Source organism: Pongo abelii, chromosome 10 (assembly GCF_028885655.2).
Source record: "Pongo abelii isolate AG06213 chromosome 10, NHGRI_mPonAbe1-v2.0_pri, whole genome shotgun sequence".
In the NCBI taxonomy this organism is placed as follows: domain Eukaryota; kingdom Metazoa; phylum Chordata; class Mammalia; order Primates; family Hominidae; genus Pongo; species Pongo abelii.
The window spans coordinates 99,993,303-100,018,224 of NC_071995.2; the positions used below are offsets into that span (position 1 = coordinate 99,993,303).

The 24,922-nt window shown below is 39.6% G+C and overlaps 1 protein-coding gene and 1 non-coding gene across 3 annotated transcripts; one reads left to right on the forward strand and one right to left on the reverse strand.

The window, feature by feature from the left end:
* Positions 1-534: 534 nt before the first annotated feature.
* ARL1 (ADP ribosylation factor like GTPase 1) lies at positions 535-16,453 on the reverse strand. 2 transcript variants are annotated; one of them, XM_054527551.2, is made up of 7 exons: positions 15,392-16,453; positions 15,046-15,271; positions 13,266-13,403; positions 10,305-10,386; positions 8,500-8,611; positions 3,834-4,012; positions 535-3,083 (listed from the first exon to the last, which is right to left on the reverse strand). In XM_054527551.2, exons 2-7 carry the CDS (start codon positions 15,047-15,049, stop codon positions 3,053-3,055), a joined length of 546 nt encoding a protein of 181 aa, XP_054383526.1. In that variant the 5' UTR covers positions 15,050-15,271; positions 15,392-16,453; the 3' UTR covers positions 535-3,052. The 2 variants fall into 2 exon arrangements, with proteins under 2 accessions (XP_054383526.1, XP_002823686.1); XM_002823640.6 differs by having other exon boundaries at positions 15,046-16,453.
* Positions 16,454-18,749: 2,296 nt separating this feature from the next.
* Positions 18,750-18,852, forward strand: LOC112135923 (U6 spliceosomal RNA). Its single transcript, XR_002917152.1, has one exon. It is a non-coding gene; the product is annotated as a U6 spliceosomal RNA (small nuclear RNA).
* The last annotated feature ends 6,070 nt before the right edge of the window (positions 18,853-24,922 follow it).

Below are 24,922 nucleotides of genomic sequence, written 5' to 3' on the forward strand. Positions count from 1 at the left end.
CCAAGGCAGGTGGATCACTTGAGGTCAGGAGTTCGAGACCAGCCTGGCCAACATGATGAAACCTTGTCTCTACTAAAAATACAAAAATTAGCCGGGTGCGGTGGCACGGCACCTGTAGTCCCAGCTACTCGGGAGGCTGAGCCAGGAGAATCACTTGCGCCTGGGAGGCAGAGGTTACAGTGAGCTGAGATCGTGCCACTGCACTCCAGCCTGGGCGACAGTGAGACTCCATCTCAAAAAAAAAAAAAAAAAAGTCCATGCTTTATAATTTGTAATTATGGGCTTAGAATATGACAGCATGTGGCATAGGAATCAAATCTTCATTCACTTCAGCATCTGTGCTTTGATGTAGTGTGTATCTCAAATGGGAGTTCTCACCCTTCTAAGGGCTTTGTAATATATCAAAAGGAGGCCATCTTAGAAGACTGATTTTAATTAATTCTAAGTGACTTAAAGTAAATGCATGTATTGCTTTCATAAAATTTTTAAAAATAAAACAAAATACTAAGGCAAAGATCAGAAAGGACAAATATATCTGGGATATTGAAGACATCTTTGTTTTTAATCAATAAATATTTATCGAGTGCCTACTGTGTGCCAGGTGCACCACACTAGATGCAAGGGATACTAACAGTAAATAAGATACGGTTCCTGCCTTCAGAGCTTACATTTCAACAGTTTAAAGTGCATCTCAGGTATTTCAGATAACAGAAGTAATTCTACCGCTCTCAAATTTTTTTTTTTTAATGCAAGACACAACACAACCATAGGCCAGAGTTATAAAACAGAATGTCAGAAACATTTGGTATCATTTGTCCAGGTCCCATTTTACAGAAAAGAAACTACAGGAGTGGCCATTTGCACCTATGTTCTGATTTCAAGTTTGGTGTTTTTCCCATTGCCAGGCCTCTCATTAAACAATATTCAGATTTGCCATGTATATATCAATATCCAAACGCTGGTAGCATACCTGTGCAGTTGTCTCCTGCTAGACAAGGACCATATAATTTATAGCTTATTTAAGTGCCCACATTCTTTATCCCATCCTATTCTTTGTGATAAACCAGAGGGATCAGGCTTAACCAAGTGCTGAACTTTGGGGCAACTTCATGCCCTGGGATTCAAGATGGCCAGCGGCTACATGCCAGGTCTGCCTGCCAGGACCCTACTTCCCATTTTTTGCAGCTTTCCTGAACTGCCGGGAGGCAGCTGTACAAGCTTTACAAGCCTCAGGCTGTAAGTGAACTTGCTCTCTGCATTTTCCAGCCATGTGCCATTGACCAGAAGTGAACTCAAGTATAAATTGCAAAGTGCTACTTGTCAAGATGACAAATTCTATCCTACTACTTCAACTATGAACATATTCTGAAATGCCATATGCCAGGCACCATACCAGATACAAGGGACATAAATATGAAACGGTCTTTGCCCCTCAGGAGTAATATTGGTTGTACTGGAACACTTATAGCTGAAGGAAAATCTCCAAAAAGATTTCAAAGAGACTAAAGTAGGAATGGGTGCTGGAGAATGAGCAAGAAGGGTAAGAGTCCCACGGGTGAAGGGAGAAAGCAGCAGAGAATGAATATAAGCCCGGAGAATGAACATAAATGTGAGGGGAAGAGGCCAGAGGGCAACATTGGAAGGACAGTGAGGGCCAAGAAAGGAACTACTAATGTTTCTGAGACCTGCGGGGAACCATGGTATTAAGCTCTCATTGCCAGCACCTAATTTTTTAGAGGCTAGTTTTCCAACTTAAGTGAAAGAAATTCACCGTTTTTAGCAATTATGAAGCACCATATTTACTTCTGTCACATTAGCTGATTCTGTGGCGGAGTGGGTAATTTGAAAAGCTCCTTTGAACATGAATTGTTTTTAAACTTACAGTCTAGTAAGAAGCCTAATTTTTAAAACAGAATGCTTAATTCCTCCCTGTACAATCAGTAAGATTTTGATTTTTAACAAGTTTACATGTCCAATTATATGTAGATAAAAGGAATGAAAACCAGTAAAGACACCTTTTATAATCTGAAAATAGATTTTTAAACCTTCCTTTAATGTGAAATTTTCTCTTTAATGTGTTATGAATTCCATCAAATATAACCATTTAGGATTATTTATAGTATGTCACTGATCACTTCTACTAGTATAGACAAATAAGTTTAAAGACATTATTTTGAATGTAACTAATTAGCATAATTTTATTTAAGAGTTAGACTGTGTTGTCAATACTGACATTTTTGGGAATATATAGTATAGTTTATGAGTCAAGCTTCTGAACCAAAAGTTTTACTTTGAGCCCTATTCCTACCTTACTAGCTAGCAGGTGACCTTGGGCAAGCCAACCTATTAGAACCCTGGGTTCATGTCCATACAGTGAAGACATCATAACCTGTCCTACCTACTTCAGAAGCTTCCTGTACCGATCAACTAGATCAATATTTGTAGGATTTTTTTTGACAACTGTGAAGTACTATAAAATGACAATTACAAATAAGTCAATGAAGTTAACCATTAAAATAATATTCATGCCTATAACCAAAAGCTTTTAAACAAAACAGCTTAATAAAAAGTGGTCAGGTAAGCAAATAAAGATTATATTATACAAACTATGTTCCTCACCTACTCTCATACTGAGTCTAATCTTTGGAAAGATAATTCATTTTAAGGGGAAAAAAATCTGTTAAGATATTTTTTAGTATTTATACAAACAAGCTGCAACTACTATTCAAAAATAGGTTTTTTTTCATCCAATAGGAGTATACTCTTTAATAGAACTGTATTTGAATAAGAATTCCATACAAATAGAATATATACCTTAACACAAGAAAGCAAGAAAAGAATATTTTACATTACATAGAACATTCAGGTGATTCGATCGAATTATCCCTCCAACTAAATACTTATTTTCCCTATTTACTACAAACATTGCAGTCAGTCAGTATATGCCAATAATCATATAGTTTTAACATCTAGTAGTGTGAAGTACACTTGACTGTTTCCAAAGGGAGAGAGGTGATGTAGTCTTCATTTCAGGGGAGAAGAATGGACTGAATTACTGTCTGCTTTTTAATGTTTCAACTAACCTGTAAAGAGAAAATGAACTGTTTTATAAAATTAATTTTCAGGTATAAAGCATGATCATCTATAATAAACTTTGTATTGGAGGTGGATTCCAAAGTACTTAAAATGATGACAGCTAACACAGATGAGGTTATGCACTAGATATCCATAAGGTTCCTTTAAGCTTTGAATTTGTCTATGATTTGAATGAAAAATTCAAAAAAGACCAAATATCTATTTTCCAGGCTACTACTACTTCTGGGCTACATACGGATGGGCTACATACTAGTTTCACTCAGAGGTGAAACTAGTCTCAATCTGCAAGGAGGTGATTATCTAATGAGTAGATGAACAAATCAAACAATTACAAGACAGCAAAACAAGTACTATGTCACTAATCTGTGACAAGGGCATCTAACTTTAAGTGAGTGATTAGTCAGTAGGAATAGAGATACATTAGGAAAAGCTCTTCAGAAGAGAGCCTTAAGCTAATTCCTGAAGGATAAGGAATTGGAGGGTGAGGTGAGGCAGGGAAAAGGCTAAAAATTGGCAAAGAATTTGCTTATCTAAGTAACTGTAATCAGGTAGGTGTAGTTGAGAAGAAGACAGATGCACCTGAAGACCAGTGGGAGAAAACACTGGAGGAACTTATGAAATAAGCTGCTAAGTAAATCAAAGTTTCATCCTCAACACTGGAGAAAAATTACACGTGGACGTGCATAGCTGCAAGCACACACAAATGCACAGATGGCTTCTGGAAACATGATACTTGCCATTCCATTGCCTCATCGAGGCCAGTGCCTTTGGTTGCTGATGTTTTGAATATTTGCCATTTTCGGTCCTTCAAGGCAGGTAACCCAAGTGAATTTGCCATCTCTGAAGAAGTCATGGCCTGTTCCATGTCCTGTTTATTTGCAAACACCACTAAAATGGCTTTTCTCAGCTCTTCTTCCTAGATGAAATTGAAAATATTTAATTTCTTTTAACTAATGTGCTCTCTCGAGTTTAGAAAATGTCCAAAAATACGTTTTAAAAGTGTATTTTATATTATATTCATTATACATTATGAAATTATATAGAAATTATATAGAGAAGTATAAAGAAAAGAAGCTTCACCCATAATCCTACCTCCCAAATATGATCACTGTTAACATTTTGGGTGTTTTCTACTAGTACTTTGTTTTGCAGATACTTAAGAGTTTATTTAGTAAATACATTTACACATTTAAGATCACATTTATATATAGTTCCATACCCTGTCTAAAAATTAAAATCATGTTTCTCCAAACTGTAACAACTTTTTCAAAATAAAACAATGGCTAAATATGCTCTACACTATGGATGCATGCACCATAAACTGTGTTAACTATTTTCTAGTATTAGACTCTTATTAGAGTCTTTCCACTAGACTATTAGATAAACCCAAGTGACAGGGTCTTTCTACAAAAATTCCTGTTTGAATCTGTTTCCTTAACACAATATTCTAAAAATGGAGTCAAAGTATGAACATTTTTTTTCAGGCTTTGATAAACTGAATACATGCATGAACAGCTTTCCAGAAAGGTTACCCTACCAACAGCGTATAAAAGTCTCCATCTTCAATGCAGCCTTTGTAGAGTTGGGAATTATTTACTTTTCCAAACATAGCATCTCATTATATATTACTAGGGTATTCGAAATGCAAATTGGCTGAGGCAGGAGGATCGCTTAAGTCCAGGAGTTTGAGACCAGCCTGAGCAACACAAGGGTCTCTACAAAAATTTTTTTCAAAAACAAACAAAAAAGGAAGCAGAGAGAGGAGCTCAAGGTTATAATAAGCTTTGGTTGTGCCACTGCACGCCAGCCTAGGGGACAGAGGGAGACCCTGTCTCTATTTTTTTTCTTTTTTTAAGACAGTGTCTCGCTCTGTTGCCCAGGCTGGAGTTGCAGTGGCGCAATCTTGGCTTACTGCAGCCTCCGCGTCCCGGGTTCAAGGGATTCTCCTGCCTCAGCCTATTGAGTAGCTGGGACTACAGGTACCCGCTGCCACGCCCAGCTAATTTTTGTATTTTTAGTAGAGATGAGGTTTCACCATGTTGGTCAGGCTGGTCTCGAACTCCTGACCTCGTGATCCACCTGCCTCGGCCTCCCAAAGTGCTGGGATTACAGGCATAAGCCACCGCGCCCTGCTGACCCTGTCTCTTTAAAAACAAATGCAAATGTTATTAGCAATGTTTTTTCCCCTACGAATTGCCTTTTGCTCATTTTGCAAAAGATCTTGCTGTGATTAAGATCACTAATCCTTAGTCATTGGTTTCTGGTTAGGCCTGGTTTCTTATCTTAATCTTGTTTATATTTGCCATATCTGAGCTTTGGGGGAGTTTTGTTTACATTAATATAATTAAATCTCATCTTCTGAATTCCTTATATATTCTTATAATTTTCATTTTTTACATTTAATTATTTACCCACTTAGAATTCATTTTTGTGTATAAGAAAGTTGAAAGGCCAGGCGCAGTGGCTCACATCTGTAATCCCAGCACTTTGGGAGGCTGAGGTGGGTGGATCACCAGGTCAGGAGTTCAAGACCAGCCTGACCAACATGGTGAAACTCCGTCTCTACTAAAATTACAAAAATTAGCCAGGTGTGGTGGTGTGCACTTGCAATCCCAGCTACTCAGGAGGCTGAGGCAGGAGAATTGCTTGAACCCAGCAGGCGGAGGCTGCAGTGAGCCGAGATTGCGCCACTGCACTCCAGCCTGGGCAACAATAGTGAAACTCTGTCTCAGAAAAAAAAAATAGTTGAAACCTAAACTGCTTTTGTGTCTATACTATATATTTTTTGTTTGTTTGTTTTGAGATGGAGTCTCACTCTATCACTCAGGTTGGAGTGCAGTGGCACGATCTCAGCTCACTGCAACCTCCACCTCCTGGGTTCAAGTGATTCTCCTGCCTCAGCCTCCCGTGTAGCTGGGATTACAGGCGTGCGCCACTACACCCAGCTAATTTTTTGTATTTTTAGTAGATATGGGTGGCCAGGCTGGTCTCAAACTCCTGACCTGAAGTGATCCGCCTGCCTCGGCCTCCCAAAGTGCTGGGATTGCAGGGGTGAGCCACCACACCCGGCCTGTGTCTATATGTTTTAACATTAACAGTCCTGACTCGTACTTGACCCGTACTTAACATAACATGATATTTATTGATGAATTAAAAGTGACTTCCTAAAGAAAGAATCCAACTTTTACTTTTTTCTCTGTAAGACTTTATAAGTCAAATCCTAACACTGCAAGTAACAACAATCCTGCACAACTCAAGAATTGTAAACTGAAGTCAATAATCCATTCCTTTTAAGCAATACTTTATATGATAAAAATACATTATATCATGTGAATTATACCTAAATAAAGCTGTTCTTTAAAAAACCCATTATACCCAAGGCAATTAAACCTTATCCTTACATTTAAATTTTGTCTAAGAAGCTCTTATAATAAATATAATGCTAGGATGTAAAAAAAAAAAATTAACCAAATGTTTAAAACTATTAAGTCTGCAATTTATAACTTGGAAGCCATTAAGAAGTCAGTAGTTTCAGAAATCAAAAGTCCTGGGCTGAGTGCGGTGGCTCATGCCTGTAATCCCAGTACTTTGGGAGGCCAAGGCAGGCAGATCAGGAGGCGGGCAAACTGCTGAGGTCAGGAGTTCGAGACCAGCCTGGCCAACACGGTGAAACCCCATCTCTGCTACAAATACAAAAATTAGCCGGGTGTGGTGGCAGAAGCCTATAGCCCCAGCTACTCCGAAGGCTGAAACAGAAGAATCGCTTGAACCCGGGAGGTGAAAATTGCAGTGAGTGGAGATCACGCCACTGCACTCCAGCCTGGGCAACAGAGCAAGACTCTGTCTTTAAAAAAAAAAAAAAAATCAAAAGTCCATAGTCCCCTCCTCGTCTGAGGATGCTTTTACCTAGGTATCAACTGGCCTAGAACTTATATTTAAACATCCCTTGATTAAACAATTCAGAATCCAGTTTTTGACAAGAGAAAGAAACTTATCCATCTAATTTTCCAGAGCAAGGGCAATTTTATTATTATCATAGTACATTTGATTATTTTTTCATTTTTTAAAAATGGGTTATTTAATACATCCTCTGAATTTGATCAGTTAGCCAATATATGATCTTATTAACTTCAGTGAATAAGATGTATTGAAGTCTTAATTAAGTGCTATACATTGTTCCTCCTATCAGGGTAAACTCAAAGAACTTACATTTTAGAGGGAGAGATACATAAGTAAACAAATATATTTTTTTTTAATTTTTATTTTTTGAGACGGAGTCTCACTCTGTCACCCAGGCTGTAGTGCAGGGGCACGATCTCGGCTCACTGCAACCTCTGCCTCCCGGGCTCAAGCGACTCTCCGGCCTCAGCCTCCCAAGTAGCTGGGATTACAGGCACACACCCCCATGCCCGGCTAATTTTCTTGTATTTTTAGTAGAGATGAGGTTTCACCATGTTGGACAGGCTGGTCTCAAACTCCTGATGATCTCTGGTGACCTGCCCGCCTCGGCCTCCCAAAGTGCTGGGATTACACGCGTGAGCCGCCACGCCCAGCCAACAAATACATTTAAAAATAATGTAAAAAAACAGTAAGTGGGGTGCAATGGCTCACACCTGTAATCCCAACACTAGGAGGCTGAGGCAGGAGGATCACTTGAGGACAGGAGTCTGGGACCAGCCTGGGCAACATAGCTAGACCCCGTCTCTACAAAAAAAAAAAAAAAAAAAGAAAAAAAAAGAAACAATATTGGTATAAAGAATAAAGAAGGGTAAAGGATTAGAGAATAAATAAGACTTCTTTCTGGGGAAGAGATGTGGGAAGAAACACATCAGGAAGGCAGCCATGCAAAGATGCTGGAGAATAGTATTCCAAGCAGAAGGATCAGCAAGTACAAAAGGCCCTAAGCCAGGTGTGCAATCTCGTGTCCAAAGAACAGAAAGAAGGTCTGTGAAGCTAAAGCACCATAAACACTGGGAAGGGTAAAAAATGATAAAACGCGAGGCCAGCATTGTGCTAGTAACCCAGAAATACATATTTCTCTGAACTTGAATCCTTCTAAAACAGCTAAAAATAAAAAGACATATTTTAAAAGTCACATCAAAGAAGTGAGTTAGAATAGATGCTTTTGTTTAAGTGAGCTCTGAACCTCCTGGAAAATCAAGCAATCTGGCTTAGAGGAAGAGGAAGTTACAAGGTTAGTTTTTGTTGTTGTTTTGTCTCCACCCCCCCTCAACTGTATTTTTGGAATAGAAAATCATTTGCATAAAAGAAAATAATATTAAAAGGATGGAGGGAACAACCCCTGCATTCTTTTTAATTATTCTTCAATATAACAATAAGTACTGGAAAGAGTCAGCAAACGTAAATGAGTTCCCCACATTTTAAAGTGGTTAGTTTTCTCACCTCCAACATGGCAACTAACTCTGATTTGGAAATGCCAATTCGGTCTCGGTCACAACTGTCTACTACATAAATGACTGCATCTGTGTTTGAATAGTAACATCTCCAGTATGGCCTAGAGGAAATTCAAAAGGGGAGAACATATTGTTATTGTTTTAAAGAAGAAACTGACATATCAATTGCCAATTCTGTCCCACACATGTTAGAATCAATGCCTTAATGATTCACTGTTTCTGGTGGAAATATGTACCATATCCCTCAGATGTGATGGAGTCAAAAGAATGTTGATAAACATTGGCCAGGCACGGTGGCTCACACCTGTAATCCCAGCATTTTCGGAGGCTGAGGCGGGCAGATCATCTGAGGTCGGGAGTTCGAGACCAGCCTGACCAACATGGAGAAACCCCATCTCTACTAAAAATACAAAATTAGCTGGACATGGTGGCAGGTGCCTGTAATCCCAGCTACTCAGGAGGCTGAGGCAGGAAAATCACTTCAACCAGGAAGGCAGAGGTTCCAGTGAGCTGAGATGGTGCCATTGCACTCCAGCCTGGGCAACAAGAGTGAAACTCCATCTCAAAAAAAAAAAAAAAAAAAAAGAATGTTGATAAACATTGAATCACAGGACCAGGGAGTTTCAAAATGAATTCAGACTTCAGGCTGACAAAATTTATTTACAATCTATGAAATCACTAAATATACTGATAAAAAAGTTGTACACAGACCTGATCATTACATCTTCTTAAACAAATCTTTAACTATGCACCCCTTAAGAGGAATAAACTTCTTAAATGTGATTTTATTTAAGTCATGAAATTAATCACTGACATCAAGCAGCAGAAATGGCTAAAATTATAAATAAACTCAAAAGTGATTCAATGGAGTCTCTCTGAGCCTACTCTGGCTTGGGAGGCTGCACAATTTAAAAAAAAAGAAACGTGACTCAAGAAATGACTTAAAAGAAGTCAGAATGTTTGGAGAATGCATTACTAATCTTTTAATATGGTACTATCGTGAGCAACTACTGATGGTCACCAAACATTCACTGTTGCCATGTCAAGCCCAAAATGCTAAGCAGAAGACCTGAACTGCAGAAGGCATTTATTTTTTATTTATTCATTTATTTTTTTTGAGACAGAGTCTCGCTCTGTAGCCCAGGCTGGAGTGCAGTGGTGCGAGCTCAGCTCACTGCAACCTCCGGCTCCCAAGTCCCGGTACAAGCAATTCTCCTGCCTCAGTCTCCCAGGTAGCTGGAATTACAGGCACGCACCACCATGCCCAGCTAATTTTTGTATTTTTAGTAGAGACGAGGTTTCACCATGTTGGGCAGGCTGGTCTCCAACTCCTGACCTGATGATCCGCCCACCTCGGCCTCCCAAAGTGCTGGGATTACAGGCATGAGCCACCACGCCCGGCCAATGGCATTTATTTTTATATTAGCCCTAAATGGTATGCCTGCAAGGTACTTTAATGAATTCCAAAATAATGTGTTTCAGAGAGGAGAGACTGACAAGAACTAAATGGAGGGTCCTTTCTAGTTGAGAATAGCTGACGTAATAAGGTCTTGAGATTTTCGTGAAAAGATTTCGTGAAAAGATTTTCATTAAACAGGTATCTGGAAAACTGGGCTTCCTTAAGTTTTAACTCAATGGATGCTCTAAGGAAATAGTTCCAAATTTTACCTCATTTTAAACTAGGTGGCTCCATTTAAATTACAATAGAACACATATTCGGGTTGACTGATGTTAACCCTTAAAAGAATCAATAAATGTCAAATACTACCAAATAACCTGGTCTTTGTACCATACCTGATACTTGTCTGTCCTCCTAAATCCCAGACTTGGAATTTAAGGTTTTTGTACGTCACCGTCTCTACATTAAATCCGATGGCTGGAAGAGAAATCAAATCAGTGGTATGTGTAGACTAATACATTCCACCTTCAAAATATCCTATCTGAGTTACAGCAATTAATGGTAATTGTTATTAGAGTTTAAAATATATATATATATATAATTTGTCTTAGGATTCGAGTTAAAAAGAAATGGTAATTGTTGAATCACATTATTGGTTGAGATTTTATACCATTTAAGATGAAATGCTCCCCCATACATGTGCAGGTGTGTGCACAAAACATCAATTAGCAAGATCATTACCATCTTCAGGATATTTTTTAAAAGCCAGCAGTTCTGCAAATGAAGTATATAATTTTAGCTCAAATAAATTTAAAAAAGAATTTAAAAAAGAAATAAAAAGGAAAACATAATTTTTAGCTCAATGGAAATCCTATTATATTAAACTCCCCTCATAATAGAGTAGTCAAAAGTGTTTGAAAGCTGTATTTAGAAAGTACAGTTGTGGATGTACTATAAAAAGCAGAATTTTGGCTGGCAGCAAATAAACAGACCAAAAGCAAAAAAAGCTAAACTTCAGTTCTAAACTTCAGCATGGACACAGCCATGGCTGCAGCTTTCAATCTCACAGCCCATCTGCAGACATCCTCAAGAACTCACTTGTAATAAGGTCATGGCCGGGTGGTCAAAGGGCAGGTGTCCCACCCCTTTTCTCTGCCATCCTTCTTAGGTGAAAAATAGATAAAAAAAAAAACTTCCATGGCTGGGTGCGATGGCTCACACCTGAAATCCCAGCACTTTGGGAGGCCAAGGCGGGTGGATCACCTGAGGTCAGGAGTTTGAGACCAGCCTAGCCAACACCGTGAAACCTCATCTCTTCTAAAAATACAAAAATTAGCCGGGTATGGTGGCACATGCCTGTAATCCCAGCTACTCTGGGGGCCGATGCATGAGAATCACTTGAACCTGGGAGGCACAGGTTGCAGTGAGCCGACATCTTGCCACTGCACTTCAGCCTGGGCAATAGAGTGAGACTCTGTCTCAAAAAAATAAATAAATAAAAAATAACTTCCAGCTATAACTGGACAATTAGCTTTTGTTTTATATTTAAGTCTGCAGTGGTAAGTGATACCTTTGAGTGTTTGGCAAGTATGTCTATTACAATTAAAAAATAACAATACTATGACAAATTTGAGCAAAAAACTAAAATGCAAATTCATGATGTCTCCCTTAGAATTAGGTAGGAGTGTAATCACAATGTTCACCAATGGTAAAAAAACATCGTTTATATGTGCAAGACAAGAGAATGGTGTAGCCTGGGTGCAGTGGCTCATGCCTGTAATCCCAACACTTTTGGAGGCTGAGGTGGGAAGATCACTAGAGCCCAGGAGGTAGAGGTAGAGGCTGCAGTGAGCTATGAATGTGCCACACTACACTCCAGCCTGGGCAAAAAAGCAAGACATTGTCTCAAAAAAGAGCGTGGTGTAAAGCAGCACTCACTGAAACTCGAAACTATCCACTGTGCTGCTCTGTGCACCGCAGGAGATGCCCAGACAGAGATGGGTGATTTTGAAAAGCAAAAACTAAGGGAACTAAAATTTACTGAAGGTAGCAAAAAGGAGTAACAGACATTACAGGGTTCAAAACGCTCTTCTTTCTTAGAGGCTAGCCTCTTTCGTTTTAGTCCATAAATTTAAACAGTAACAATACAGAAATACCCTGAGTAGCAGACTAACGTTAGAGGCATAATTTAAAAAATCTTGAGCAAACTGTATGAACTCTTTAATTTAAATGTATTACTCTTCTCCAAGTAAATTCAGGGCAACAAATGAAAAAAGTATAAATAACAACAGTATTCTCATATAGTCAAATAAGACTGTTGGAGAATATTTTTGTAAGACAGTAATAATTAAAATTGAGGTATTTCTTCTCTTAATAAATATATACATATACACATATATATTTTGAGACCGAGTTTTGCTCTTGTTGCCCAGGCTGGAGTGCAATGGCGCAATCTTGGCTTGCTACAACCTCTGCCTCCCGGGTTCAAGCGATTCTCCTGCCTCAGCCTTCCGAGTAGCTGAGATTACAGGCATGCACCACCACGCCTGGCTAGTTTTGTATTTTTAGTAGAGATGGGGTTTCTCCATGTTGGTCGGGCTGGTCTTGAACTCCCAACCTCAGGTGATCCACCCGCCTTGGCCTCCCAAAGTGCTGCCATTACAGGCGTGAGCTACTGTGCCCGGCCTTCTCTTGGTATTTTTAAGGTACCAAATTACTTCAACACTCAGTCTCTGCAACTCAGATCTTTAAAAGTAATCAACAGAATTACCTAAGATAAACTAATCTTAATTAAAATAGTAACAACTACAGAAAAAAAGGCACTTCACATGTAATATCACTTAACATTTATATAATTCTTTACACAGATTTAAAAGGTACTTTTACCTACTTCGTTAATTTCCCCCTGAAAACCAGTGGGTATTTGTTATCCTATGTATTTTATTAGTAAAGATACTGGCTCTCAGTAAGATTTAGTAACTTAAACCTATAAACAGGCCAACCCAGCTGTAAACCAGAACAAGGGTCCTTAATTACACTAAGCTGCCTCTTAGTTGATGGAAAAAGTGTTACCAATGTTATGTTCATACTAGCAGTTTACAAACTTTATCAAATACTTTATTATATGAATTAATTTATTCAGAAATAGGCCTGGCATAGTGGCTCATGCCTGTAATCCCAGCACTTTGGGAGGCCAAGGCAGGAGGATCATTTGAGGCCAAGAGTCTAAGACCAGCTTGGGTAACATAGTGATACCGGATCTCTACTAAAACAAAAAAAGAAAGAAAGAAAGAAATAGAGTTATGTTAGATGGAGACCAGAAAGCCCTGCAATTAGCTCATCATACCAACACTTACTAGGTATAGTAGTAACAACTTCTCCAACTTGTAATCTGTACAAAATTGTGGTTTTCCCTGCTCCATCTAATCCCAAAATTAAAATCCTCATTTCCCGAGTTCCAAACAGACTGGAAAATATACTTGAGAAAAAGCCACCTAAAAAATAATAAAAGAAAAAACATACACAATGTCATTTCGTGAACTAGGTATACAAAACATCTATCTAACCTTGTCCTCTGAGAGCTATATACCAAATTAAATATTATAATTTCCTGGATGCACAGCTGCATATTCTTCCTCCAAATGAAATATATTATTCAATATCAAACAAGTAATTAGTTATGTTACTATGTCCTTAGTTATGTTACTATTGTGTCATGCAGGCACAGAAGATAAACCAAATAATAAGAGAAATACGGCCGCGGCCTTTGGGAATCTCATTTTCTAATCAGCAGAATAGGAATATTTTAGCATGATCCCTTCACTACCCCTAAAAACCAAGGGGCCAGTAAGGAGGATACTGGGACAATGTAATCCTCGCACAGGAAAAGTACTGTACAGCAGCAGTACCACTATAACCAACTTCAATCAGAGTTCTCCACCAAGCAATATAACTAGTACAAGAAATTGAGAAAGAAGCTGAAAACAATAACTATTTTTGACAGAAACCCATTTTTAAAAATAATAAAGCTCTATCCAACGCATCACAAAATATTTCCAGAAAGCTTCCTGTACACCAAGTATTGTGTAGTATAGAAGCACAGTCCTTTTCCCATCCAGAGCCATTAGAGAAGATTAAAAACAAATTACGTTAACAATATAAAAAAACAGTTAACATCAGAAGTGATGCCACACTGTTATTTGGCAAAGACATGGCATAACTAAGAGCTGCGAGTTGAAAAATGAACAACACCATGGGCTAGAGAACCTTGGGAAAGTTCAACAGAATGGGTGTGACTTGACAAAGTCCTTTCTACCATTTACAGGTAGAAGAGAGGCGGAACAAAACTGAAGGCGGTTATGGAAGACAGGACAGCGCCTGTGACGCTTGGGAGCAAGAAGTATGCTCCCCAGAAAACTGTGGAGGGATTTAACCAAGCCAAAGAATCTGCACCTTCATTTGGAGGGTGGGAAACGAGTTAAAGAATGTGCACCCTCATTTGGGTTCTAGCGGGGCGAGGGTGTTACCCGATGCTTGTGAGAATGCAGTTCCCTCAATCAGCGGGCCAAGAACTGAGAATAAAATTTCATTTACCGACTAGAAATACCCGTATTATTACATGAAACGCTACAGCAGATTAGCAGACAAATGCCAAACGGGCCATAAAACAACATAAGCAACACCTGCTCACGGATTTTTCAAACTGACGCCGTCCCAGCGCCCCTGGTAAAGAGAATAATTAAGCTTCCACTCTGAGGCCGCAGCTCATCTTTCACCAAGAAACCTCAGCGGACCTGCGACTGACCGTTGCCAGCCTCCGCAAGAACAACTCTGCCCAGCAAGTGGAGCTGGGGATGAGGGAAAACTTCATGATAAGGATAAAGAACTCGAACCCAGGCCCTGCGGACGTCCCCAAGCTGTCCGGGTCCCTGGACCCCGCGGGAATGAAGGGGAAACGAGAGAGGGCGGATCCACCCCTACAGATGAAGATCCAAGGTGAGTCAAGTCCTCCGCGACCCGCCCCCTGAGGAGCTGGCTACTCTAGGGTTCCCTGGCCGGCCCCTCTCCTCCTCTGCACCCCAGCCCTCGGCCGCGGCCCCCTCGAGCGCGCCCAGGTGCCCTTCTCGAACCCCTCACCCATGATGAACCCCCTGTCCTCCCTCGCCGATCTTCAGTGATTCCTTGGCCTTCGGCTGCAGCTCCGAGGCGGTTTCCTCGCAAGCCCAGTCAGCCAGCAACTTCCACGTCGGACTCCAGGCGGGGGCGGGAGCGAGGGGCAGCTGCGACTGCGCGCCGGGAACGGTGGCCTGAGCATCCGCGTCGTCGCTTTCGACTCACGGTCCCCGCTCTCTGGATGTCGATACTGTGGAGACCAGAAGAGACGAATAATTCAAAAACCTGAAGTCTCTCCTGCTTCTGTTTTCCTGGACAGAAAGAGCTTCTGAAATAGAGAAATTGGAATTTTTGTTTTAAATTCTGACACCAAAAAGTGGCGAATCTGACAACTAAAAATGCGAGTCGGGCCTGGATGAGACGTCCGGGTCGAACGCTGGCGCGGGCTGTGGCGTTATAGAGGACGGGTGTCCCGGAGCGCCCTGCGGGGCCAGCCCAACTCTCCCCAGGTGCTTTCTCCCAGAAAGAAACAAGACTACGTAATAATAATAGGAATGGTCCCGCGCTGCCAATGCGGAGCAGCCTTGCACCTGAGGCCAGTAACCGGAGGTTTTTGTCTTCGCTGTGGCCTGCAGGACGAGGACCTCGCTGGCCTTTTTTCTCGCTGACCGAGCAGCTGAGACCGCCTTTCAGGGGTCGGCAGTGTGGACTGGCTGGTCCCGATCGTGGGGACCAGGGACTTATTCCCTCGAGGGTCGACTGTTGGAAGTAATGTAGGTTTTGATAGTGAAGTGTATGGAGAGGAAGAAGGAAGCACACCTATAGGATGTGGAGAAGGGATTTCCCCTAGAGTAATTTTTAAAGGTTGAGCATGTATGTTTTAAAACTTCCCAAAGATCCATTGAAAAGTAAACCTTCCGGCCGGGCGCGGTGGCTCACGCCTGTAATCCCAGCACTTTGGGAGGCCGAGGCGGGCGGATCACGAGGTCAGGAGATCGAGACCATCCTGGCTAACACGGTGAAACCCCGTCCCTACTAAAAATACAGAAAATTAACCAGGCGTGGTAGCGGGCGCCTGTAGTCCCAGCTACTCAGGAGGCTGAGGCAGGAGAATCGCTTGAACTCAGGAGGCAGAGGTTGCAGTGAGTAGAGATCATGCCACTGCACTCCAGCCTGGGCGACAGAGCGACACTCCGTCTCAAAAAAAAGAGAAAAGTAAACCTTCCATCCTTAATACCCTGTATCTCGGTGATCCCCAGTAGTCACTACTGTTAATACTCTCTTAGGTTTTCTTCCAAATCTTAATACCTTTGTATATTATGTTTTTGTTTATAGTAGAGATTTTTATCCATTCAACAGAAGCTTACGGACTGCCTTTTTGGTTTATTTTAAAATAATTTTTCTAACTTTAAATAAAAATTGTATATATTTACAGTGTACCATGTGGTGTTTTCATAGATGTATATGTTGTGAAATGATAACATATCCATCACCTCACATAGTCGTGTGTGCGTGTGTGTATGTTTATTTTGTGCTAAGAATATTTAAGGTCGGCCAGGTGTGGTGGCTCAGGCCTGTAATCCCAGCACTTTGGGAGGCCGAGGCGGGCAGATCCCTTGAGCCCAGAAGTTAGAGTCCAGCCTGGGCAACATAGTGAGACCCCATCTCTACAAAAAAAATTAAAAAATTAGCCAGGCACAGTGGCACCTGTAGTCCCAGCTACTTGAGAGGCTGAGATGGGAGGATCACTTGAGCCTGGGAGGCAGAGGTTGCAGTGAGCCAAGATCCCGCCATTATTCTGCTCTCTAATTCTATGAGTTCCACTTTTTTTGACTCTACATATAAGTGGGATCATGAAGTATTTGTGTTTCTGCCCTGGCTTATTTCCTTTAGCATAAATTCACCCATGTTGTCACAAATGACAGGATTTTCTTCTTTTTAAAGGCTGCATAGTATTCATTATATATATAAATATACGTACACCGCATTTCTATATTTCACATTTTCTTTATCCATCAGTTCACTCTTAGATGATTCCATACTTTGGCTATTATGAATAATACTGCAATGAGCATGGTGATGCAGATACCTCTTTGACATACTGATTTCATTTTCTTTGGATATATACCCAGAATATATGATATATATGTATATATTGTATATATGGTACATATGCATATATGATATATATGGTATATACTATATGGTTTATACTGTAGTTCTATTTTTAATTTTTTGAGGAGCCTCCATACTGCCTTCCATAATGGCTGTATCAATTTACATGCTCACCAACCATGCCTATCTTGGTTTTGACTTGTTTGCAGACCCCTCTAGTTGTCTAGGTTCTGAACTAGTTTTTGCCTGTTGCTCTCATCCTTGCCCCCAAAACCACAGGTTCACGGAAATTTTCCTGCAAGGAAAAGTTTTGTTTTGTTTTGTTTATTTTTATTTTTGTTAATGGTTTGAGAAGGGGAGAAGGGCTCTTTACCTAAACACCTGAACCTTTATAAGGCTATCCTTTGTAAGCACTGTGTGGTCTAATTATTGGAACTCTGCTTATGATTCTGTAATACCTCCTCTTAAACAAGATTAGTTTGCTGCTACTTGAAAGATCTTGGCCATTACTACTTCAAACTTACATCAATGTCAGATTTATATTTGAGTATGATGTATGTAATTCTTGAAAATACAGATTCCCTTTAAAAGAGAACTGAGGCCGGGCACGGTGACTCATGCCTGTAATCCCAGCCCTCTGGGAGACCGAGGTGCGTGGATCACCTGAGGTCAAGAGTTCAAGACCAGCTCAGCCAACATGGTGAAACCCTGTCTCTACTAAAAATGCAAAAATTAGCTGGGTGTGGTGGCAGGTGCCTGTAATCCCAGCTGCTCGGGAGGCTGAGGCAGGAGAATCTCTTGAACCCAGGAGGCGAAGGTTTCAGTAAGCTGAGATCGCACTACTGCACTCCAGCCTGGGCGACAGAGCAAGACTCCATCTCAAAAAAATAAATAAAATAGAACTGAAAGGAAAAAATGTGCTGTAATATAATTGTGTATTCAAACTACATATTCTGAACCAGATAAATGAGATATATATCGCGATGCTTTGTAAACTGAAATACTATATACAAACTTAAATGTATTGACAGCCTTTCAGAATCTAAAGCAACTAATTACAAGTCACTGTGGAAATAACAGTGTAATAAAGACTAAAAAAGACCCATTAGGCATTTTGATCAAAAAATCTTATTTTTCAAAATTTGATCATATAATGCTTTGCTTTGTTAGTAAAGAACTGACCTAATTCCCTACAGGCATTGAAAACAAAACAAAGGCCAGAGCAATGGCTCATGCCTGTAATCCTAGCACTTTGGATTGAGGCAGAAGGATAGATTGAGGTCAGCAGTTCAAGACCAGCTGGGCAATATAATGAGACCCCGTATCTACAAAAAGAAAATTATTTTTGTAATTAGCCGGGCCTGGTGACACACACCTGTGGTCCCAGCTACTTAGGAGGCTGAGGCAGAAGGATTGCTTGAGCCCAGGATTTCGAGGCTGCTGTGAGCTATGATCAAGCCACTACGATGTAGCTAGGGCAACAGAGCAAGACCTTTTCGCTAATAAATGGATAAATAAAGTATTGAGACATTGAATAAAGAGATTTAATGAGCCAACACACACAAAATAGAATAGTTATCAACACATAATACTCAAGGTTTTTAAAGTATTGAGAGCTTGTTTCAGCAGCACATATACTAAAATTGAAGAATACAAGGAAGATTAGCGTGGCCTCTGCACAAGAATGACATGCAAATTGAAGTGTTCCATATTTTAAAAAATTTAAAAAAAGAATAAAAGTGTTGAGACAAATTTATAATTAACAAAGCCATAAATAGCCAAGAGAAACTTAGCTAATCTTTATTGGTGATTACATCCCACCTCCACCACTGCTTCTCTCAATTTATGACCAAAGTTCCTACTTTTATAGGAACGCAAATGCATAAAGGTCATGATAAGGTGTTGAAAAATAAAATAACAAAACTTCCATTTCCTGTATATTTTATGATTCTACCTAATGACAGCCATTACTCTGTAGGAAAGATACATATCTTTAGGGCAATGTTGCTTTTCAAAATGTAGTCATTCCTATTAATATTGACCTAGTATTATAGTTTCCTGCTTATTAAAATGAAGTCTTTGAGGAAGTAGAATTATAGCATCATGCTAGAATTAAAACTAAATGTTTGGTTTTCATTTATTTATGTATTTATTTATTTGAGACAGGGTCTCACTTTGTCACCTAGGCTGGAGTACAGTAGTGTCATCATGGCTCATGTCAGCCTAGACCCCCAGGGCTCAAGCGATTCTCCCAGCTCAGCCTTACAAGTAACTGGGACTACAGGCATGAAAAGCAAATTAAAAAATTTTTAATTTGTTTGTAGAAATGGGGTCCCATTATGTTGCCGAGGCTGAGCTTGACTTCTTAGACTCAAGTGATCCTCCTGCCTCAGCCTCCCAAAGTGTTAGGATTACAGGCATGAGCCACTGCACCTGGTCAAAACTAAATGTTTAGATTGTAAGTCTTTGGAATTTTTTTCTTTAAAATCTTTAGAATTTTTTTCTTTAGACAACCATGTAAAATTGATCTCATCTCAAATGTCATCCTATTTAAAAATTGCAACCGTGAATTGGCTGTTTGTCTGTTATTGGTGTATAAGAATGCTTGTGATTTTTGCACATTGATTTTGTATCCTGAGACTTTGCTGAAGTATCAGCTTAAGGAGATTTTTGGGCTGAGACAATGGGGTTTTCTAAATATACAATCATGTCATCTGCAAACAGGGACAATTTGACTTCCTCTTTTCCTAATTGAATACCCTTTATTTTTTTCTCCTGCCTGATTGCCCTGGCCAGAACTTCCAACACTATGTTGAATAGGAGTGGTGAGAGAGGGCATCCTTGTCTTGTGCCAGTTTTCTTCAAAGGGAATAAAATACCTAGGAATCCAACTTACAAGGGATGTGAAGGACCTCTTCAAGGAGAACTACAAACCACTGCTTGACAAAATAAAAGAAGACACAAACAAATGGAAGAACATTCCATGCTCATGAATAGGAAGAATCAATATTGTGAAAATGGCCATACTGCCCAAGGTAATTTATAGATTGAATGCCATCCCCCTGCAGCTACCAATGACTTTCTTCACATAATTGGAAAAAATACTTTAAAGTTCATATGGAAGCAAAAAAGAGCCTGCATTGCCAAGTCAGTCCTAAGCCAAAAGAACAAAGCTGGAGGCATCACACTACCTGACTTCAAACTATACTACAAGGCTACAATAACCAAAACAGCATGGTACTGGTACCAAAACAGAGATATAGACCAATGAAACAGAACAGAGCCCTCAGAAATAATACCACACATCTACAAGCATCTGATCTTTGACAAACCTGACAAAAACAAGAAATGGGGAACGGATTCCCTATTTAATAAATGGTGCTGGGAAAACTGGCTAGCCATATGTAGAAAGCTGAAACTGGATCCCTTCCTTACACCTTATAAAAAATTAATTCAAAATGGATTAAAGACTTAAATGTTAGACCTAAAACCATAAAAGCCCTAGAAGAAAACCTAGGCAATACCATTCAGGACATAGGTATGGGGAAGGACTTCATGTCTAAAACACCAAAAGCAATGGCAACAAAAGCCAAAATTGACAAATGGGATCTAATTAAACTAAAGAGCTTCTGCACAGCCAAAGAAACTGCCATCAGAGTGAACAGGCAACCTACAGCATGGGAGAAAATTTTTGCAATCTACTCATCTGATGAAGGGCTAATATCCAGGATCTATAAAGAACTCCAACAAATTTACAAGAAAAAAACAAACAACCCCATCAAAAAGTGGGCAAAGGATATGAACAGACACTTCTCAAAAGAAGACATTTATGCAGCTAAAGACACATGAAAAAATGCTCATCATCACTGGCCATCAGAGAAATGCAAATCAAAACCACAATGATCTCACACCAGTTAGAATGTCAATCATTAAAAAGTCAGGAAACAACAGGTGCTGAAGAGGATGTGGAGAAATAGGAACACTTTTACACTGTTGGTGGGACTGTAAACTAGTTCAGCCATTGTGGAAGACAGTGTGACGATTCCTCAAGGATCTAGAACTAGAAATACCATTTGACCCAGCCATCCCATTACTGGGTATATACCCAAAGGACTATAAATCATGCTGCTATAAAGACACATGCACAGGTATGTTTATTGCAGCACTATTCACAATAGCAAAGACTTGGAACCAACCCAAATGTCCATCAATGATAGACTGGATTAAGAAAATGTGGCACATACACACCATGGAATACTATGCAGCCATAAAAAAGGATGAGTTCATGTCCTTTGTAGGGACATGGATGAAGCTGGAAACCATCATTCTCAGCAAACTGTCACAAGGACAATAAACCAAACACCACATGTTCTCACTCATAGGTGGGAATTGAACAGTGAGAACACTTGGACACAGGAAGGGGAACATCACACACTGAGGCCTGTCGTGGGGTGAGGGGAGGGGGGAGGGATAGCATTAGTAGATATACCTAATGTAAATGACGAGTTAATGGGTGCAGCACACCAACATGGCACATGTATACACATGTAACAAACCTGCACGTTGTGCACATGTACCCTAGAACTTAAAATATAATTTTAAAAAATTGCAACCTACCCTTAGCCTGATGTTTTAATACAACTTCTCACCAGATTATAATTTACTTGCTTATTATGCTGATTATTTATTGTCTTACATTCACTAGAATGTAAGATCTATGAATGCAAGTATTTTTGTCTATTTGTTCACTATTTTGTTCTTGTACATGGCCATTAAACAAATGTTTAAATTACAAAGTAAGTTTTTGAGGCCAAGGCAATAAATATTAGTTTAGTTCTTGAGCATATATTCTGCAATATGATTAAAATTGTTTCGTAAGATAGTGGTAACTGAAGCACTTGTCCTAATTTGATACAAGAGGCCAAACCATCGTCTTCAAGGAAATTGATATTTGAAGAGAAGCCACCAGGTGGTGGTGTTGTTTCAGACTAATTCTTACTAGAATCAGGTCAATTGGTCAGTTTACTAAAAGCTGAGAGGGCAGTTTCTTCCTTTTCAGATCTTATGGTCCAGGAATCACTAAATTTTGAAATGTGAATGTTTTAATGCACTGCAAGCAAACAAAATAATTCAAAAACTCCTTTGACTATAAGTCACAATAAGATCAAATAAGCTCAGAATTTTAAAGCTAGAAAAATCCTCAATTTCAGCCACCTCAATTACACATAAAGAAGTAAAAACAAGCTAGACAACAAAGCCAGGACAGCAAATTTGATAATTTAACTTGGCCTGGAATAACTAAATTATGATGTCTTTTGTAACTGAGCCATGATCTATTCATTTCATAAATGTCTTTTCAAATACATGCCTATGCCTCAAGTATTTGCTGTAGTTTCCAAAGTTAGGAACTTAGCATTTATGTGTGTTCCATTGCCTATTGGAAGTTACATTCTGTTGTTCAGATTTTATTCTACAAAGAAGAAACCCATAATAAGTATAAATATATAAGTATAATATAGGCTTCATAAGGGTTTATAACTATGTATATTTATAATTGTATTTTAAATTTAGGAGCAATTTGAGATCATAACTAGGTGTGTTGAGTTTCCCAAATCAGGATATGTATAGTGTTTCAAACATGTTTCCTTTTAATGACATGTATTTTGCCAACAAAGCAGAATTTCTCTTTAGACTAAAGGTTGTTGTTTTTTCAATTAAGATACAATTCACATACCATAACTCACCATTTTTAAATGTACAATTCAGTGGTTTTTAGTAGATTCACAAGGTTTGCAACTGTCACCACTTTCTAATACCAGAACATTTTCAGCACCCTGAATAGAAAATCTATACCAATTAAGTAATAATTCTCTAGTCCTTGCCCCAAATTCCTGCCTCTGGTAACCTCTAATCTACTTTCTTTCTCTATGAATTTGCCTAATCTAGGTAGTTCATATAAGTAGGATCATACAGTATTTGTTCTTTTGTGTTTGGCTTATTTGGCATAATGTTTTCAAGGTTCATCCATATTGTAGCATGTATCAATATGTCATTCCTTTTTATGGCCGAATAATATTCTGTTATATGAATATACCACAATTTGTTTATCCATTCATAAGTTAGTGGACATTGGGTTGTTTTCACTTTTTGGCTATTTGAATAAAGATGCTATTAACATCTCTGCACAAGTTTTTGTGGGTACATATGTTTTCAGTTCTCTTGGGTATATACCTAGGAGTGGAATTGGTGGGTCATATGTGTATTTAACTTTTTGAAGAACTACCAAACTATTTCCCATGGTGGCTATGCCATTTTACATTCACACCAGCAATGCATCTGGGTTCTGTTTTTTCCACATTCTCACCATCACTTATTTTCCACTTTTTAAATTATAGCCATCCTAGTAGGTGGGTTGCATCATGGTTTTGATTTGAATTTTGCTGATAAAAACTAATGATTTTGAAAATCTTTTCACATGTTTATTGGACATATGTATATCTTCTTTGGAGAAATGTCTATTCACATCTTTTGTCCATCTTTTAATTGGATTATTTATCTTTCTGTTGTTGAGTTGTAAAAGTTCTTTATATATTCTGTGTACTAGATCCTTATCAGATTTATGATTTACAAATATTTTCTCCCATTCTGTGAGTTTTTTCACTTCGTTGAGCATGCCCTTTGACACACAAACGTTTTTAATTTTTGTTTGTTTGTTTGTTTGAGATGGAGTCTTGCTCTGTCGCCCAGGCTGGAGTGCAGTGGCACAATCTCGGCTCACTGCAAGCTCCGCCTCCTGGGTTCATGCCATTCTCCTGCCTCAGCCTCCTGAGTAGCTGGGACTACAGGTGCCTGCCACCACGCCCAGCTAATTTTTTTATATTTTTAGTAGAGACAGGGTTTCACAGTGTTAGCCAGGATGGTCTCGATCTCCTGACCTCGTGATCTACCCGTCTTGGCCTCCCAAAGTGCTGGGATTACAGGCTTGAGCCACCGCGCCTGGCCAAAAGTTTTTAATTTTGTTGAAGTCCAGTGCTCTGGTTTGAATGTGTCCTCCAAAGTTCATGTGTTGGAAACATGATCTGCAATGCCACACTACTGAGAAGTGGGACATTTATGAGGTGATTAGATCATGAGGGCTTTATCCTCATGAATGAATTCATGTTGTTATCAAAGGAGTGGGTTTGTTACCACTAGAGTAAGTTTGTTATGAAAGTGAGTTCTGCCCTTTCTCTCAAGAGGGCTCTCTTGCCCTTCCACCTTCTGCCATGGGATGACAGAGCAAGAAGGCCCTCACAGGATGCAGGCATCTTGATGTTGGACTTCCCAGCCTCCAGAATTGTGAGAAGTAATTTTTTCTTCTTTATAAATTCCTCAATCTATGATATTCTCTTATAACCACACAAAATGGACTAAGACATACAAGTTATCTATTTTTTTTTTTCAGCTGGGTGTGGTGGCCCATGCCTGCAATCCTAGCACTTTGAAAGGCCGAGATGGGTGAACCACCTGAGGTCAGGAGTTCAAGACCAGCCTGGCCAACATAGCGACACCCCATCTCTACTAAAAATACAAAAATTAGCCAGGTGTGGTGGTACACACCTGTAATCCCAGTTACCCAGGAGGCTGAGGCAGGAGAATCACTTGAGCCCAGGAGGTGGAGGTTGCAGCAAGCCAAGATTGTGCCACTGCACTCCAGCCTGGGCAACAGAGCAAGACTCTTCCTCAAAAAAAAAAAAAAAAAAAAATCTACTTTTTGCTTTTGTAGCTTGTGCTTTTGGTATCATAT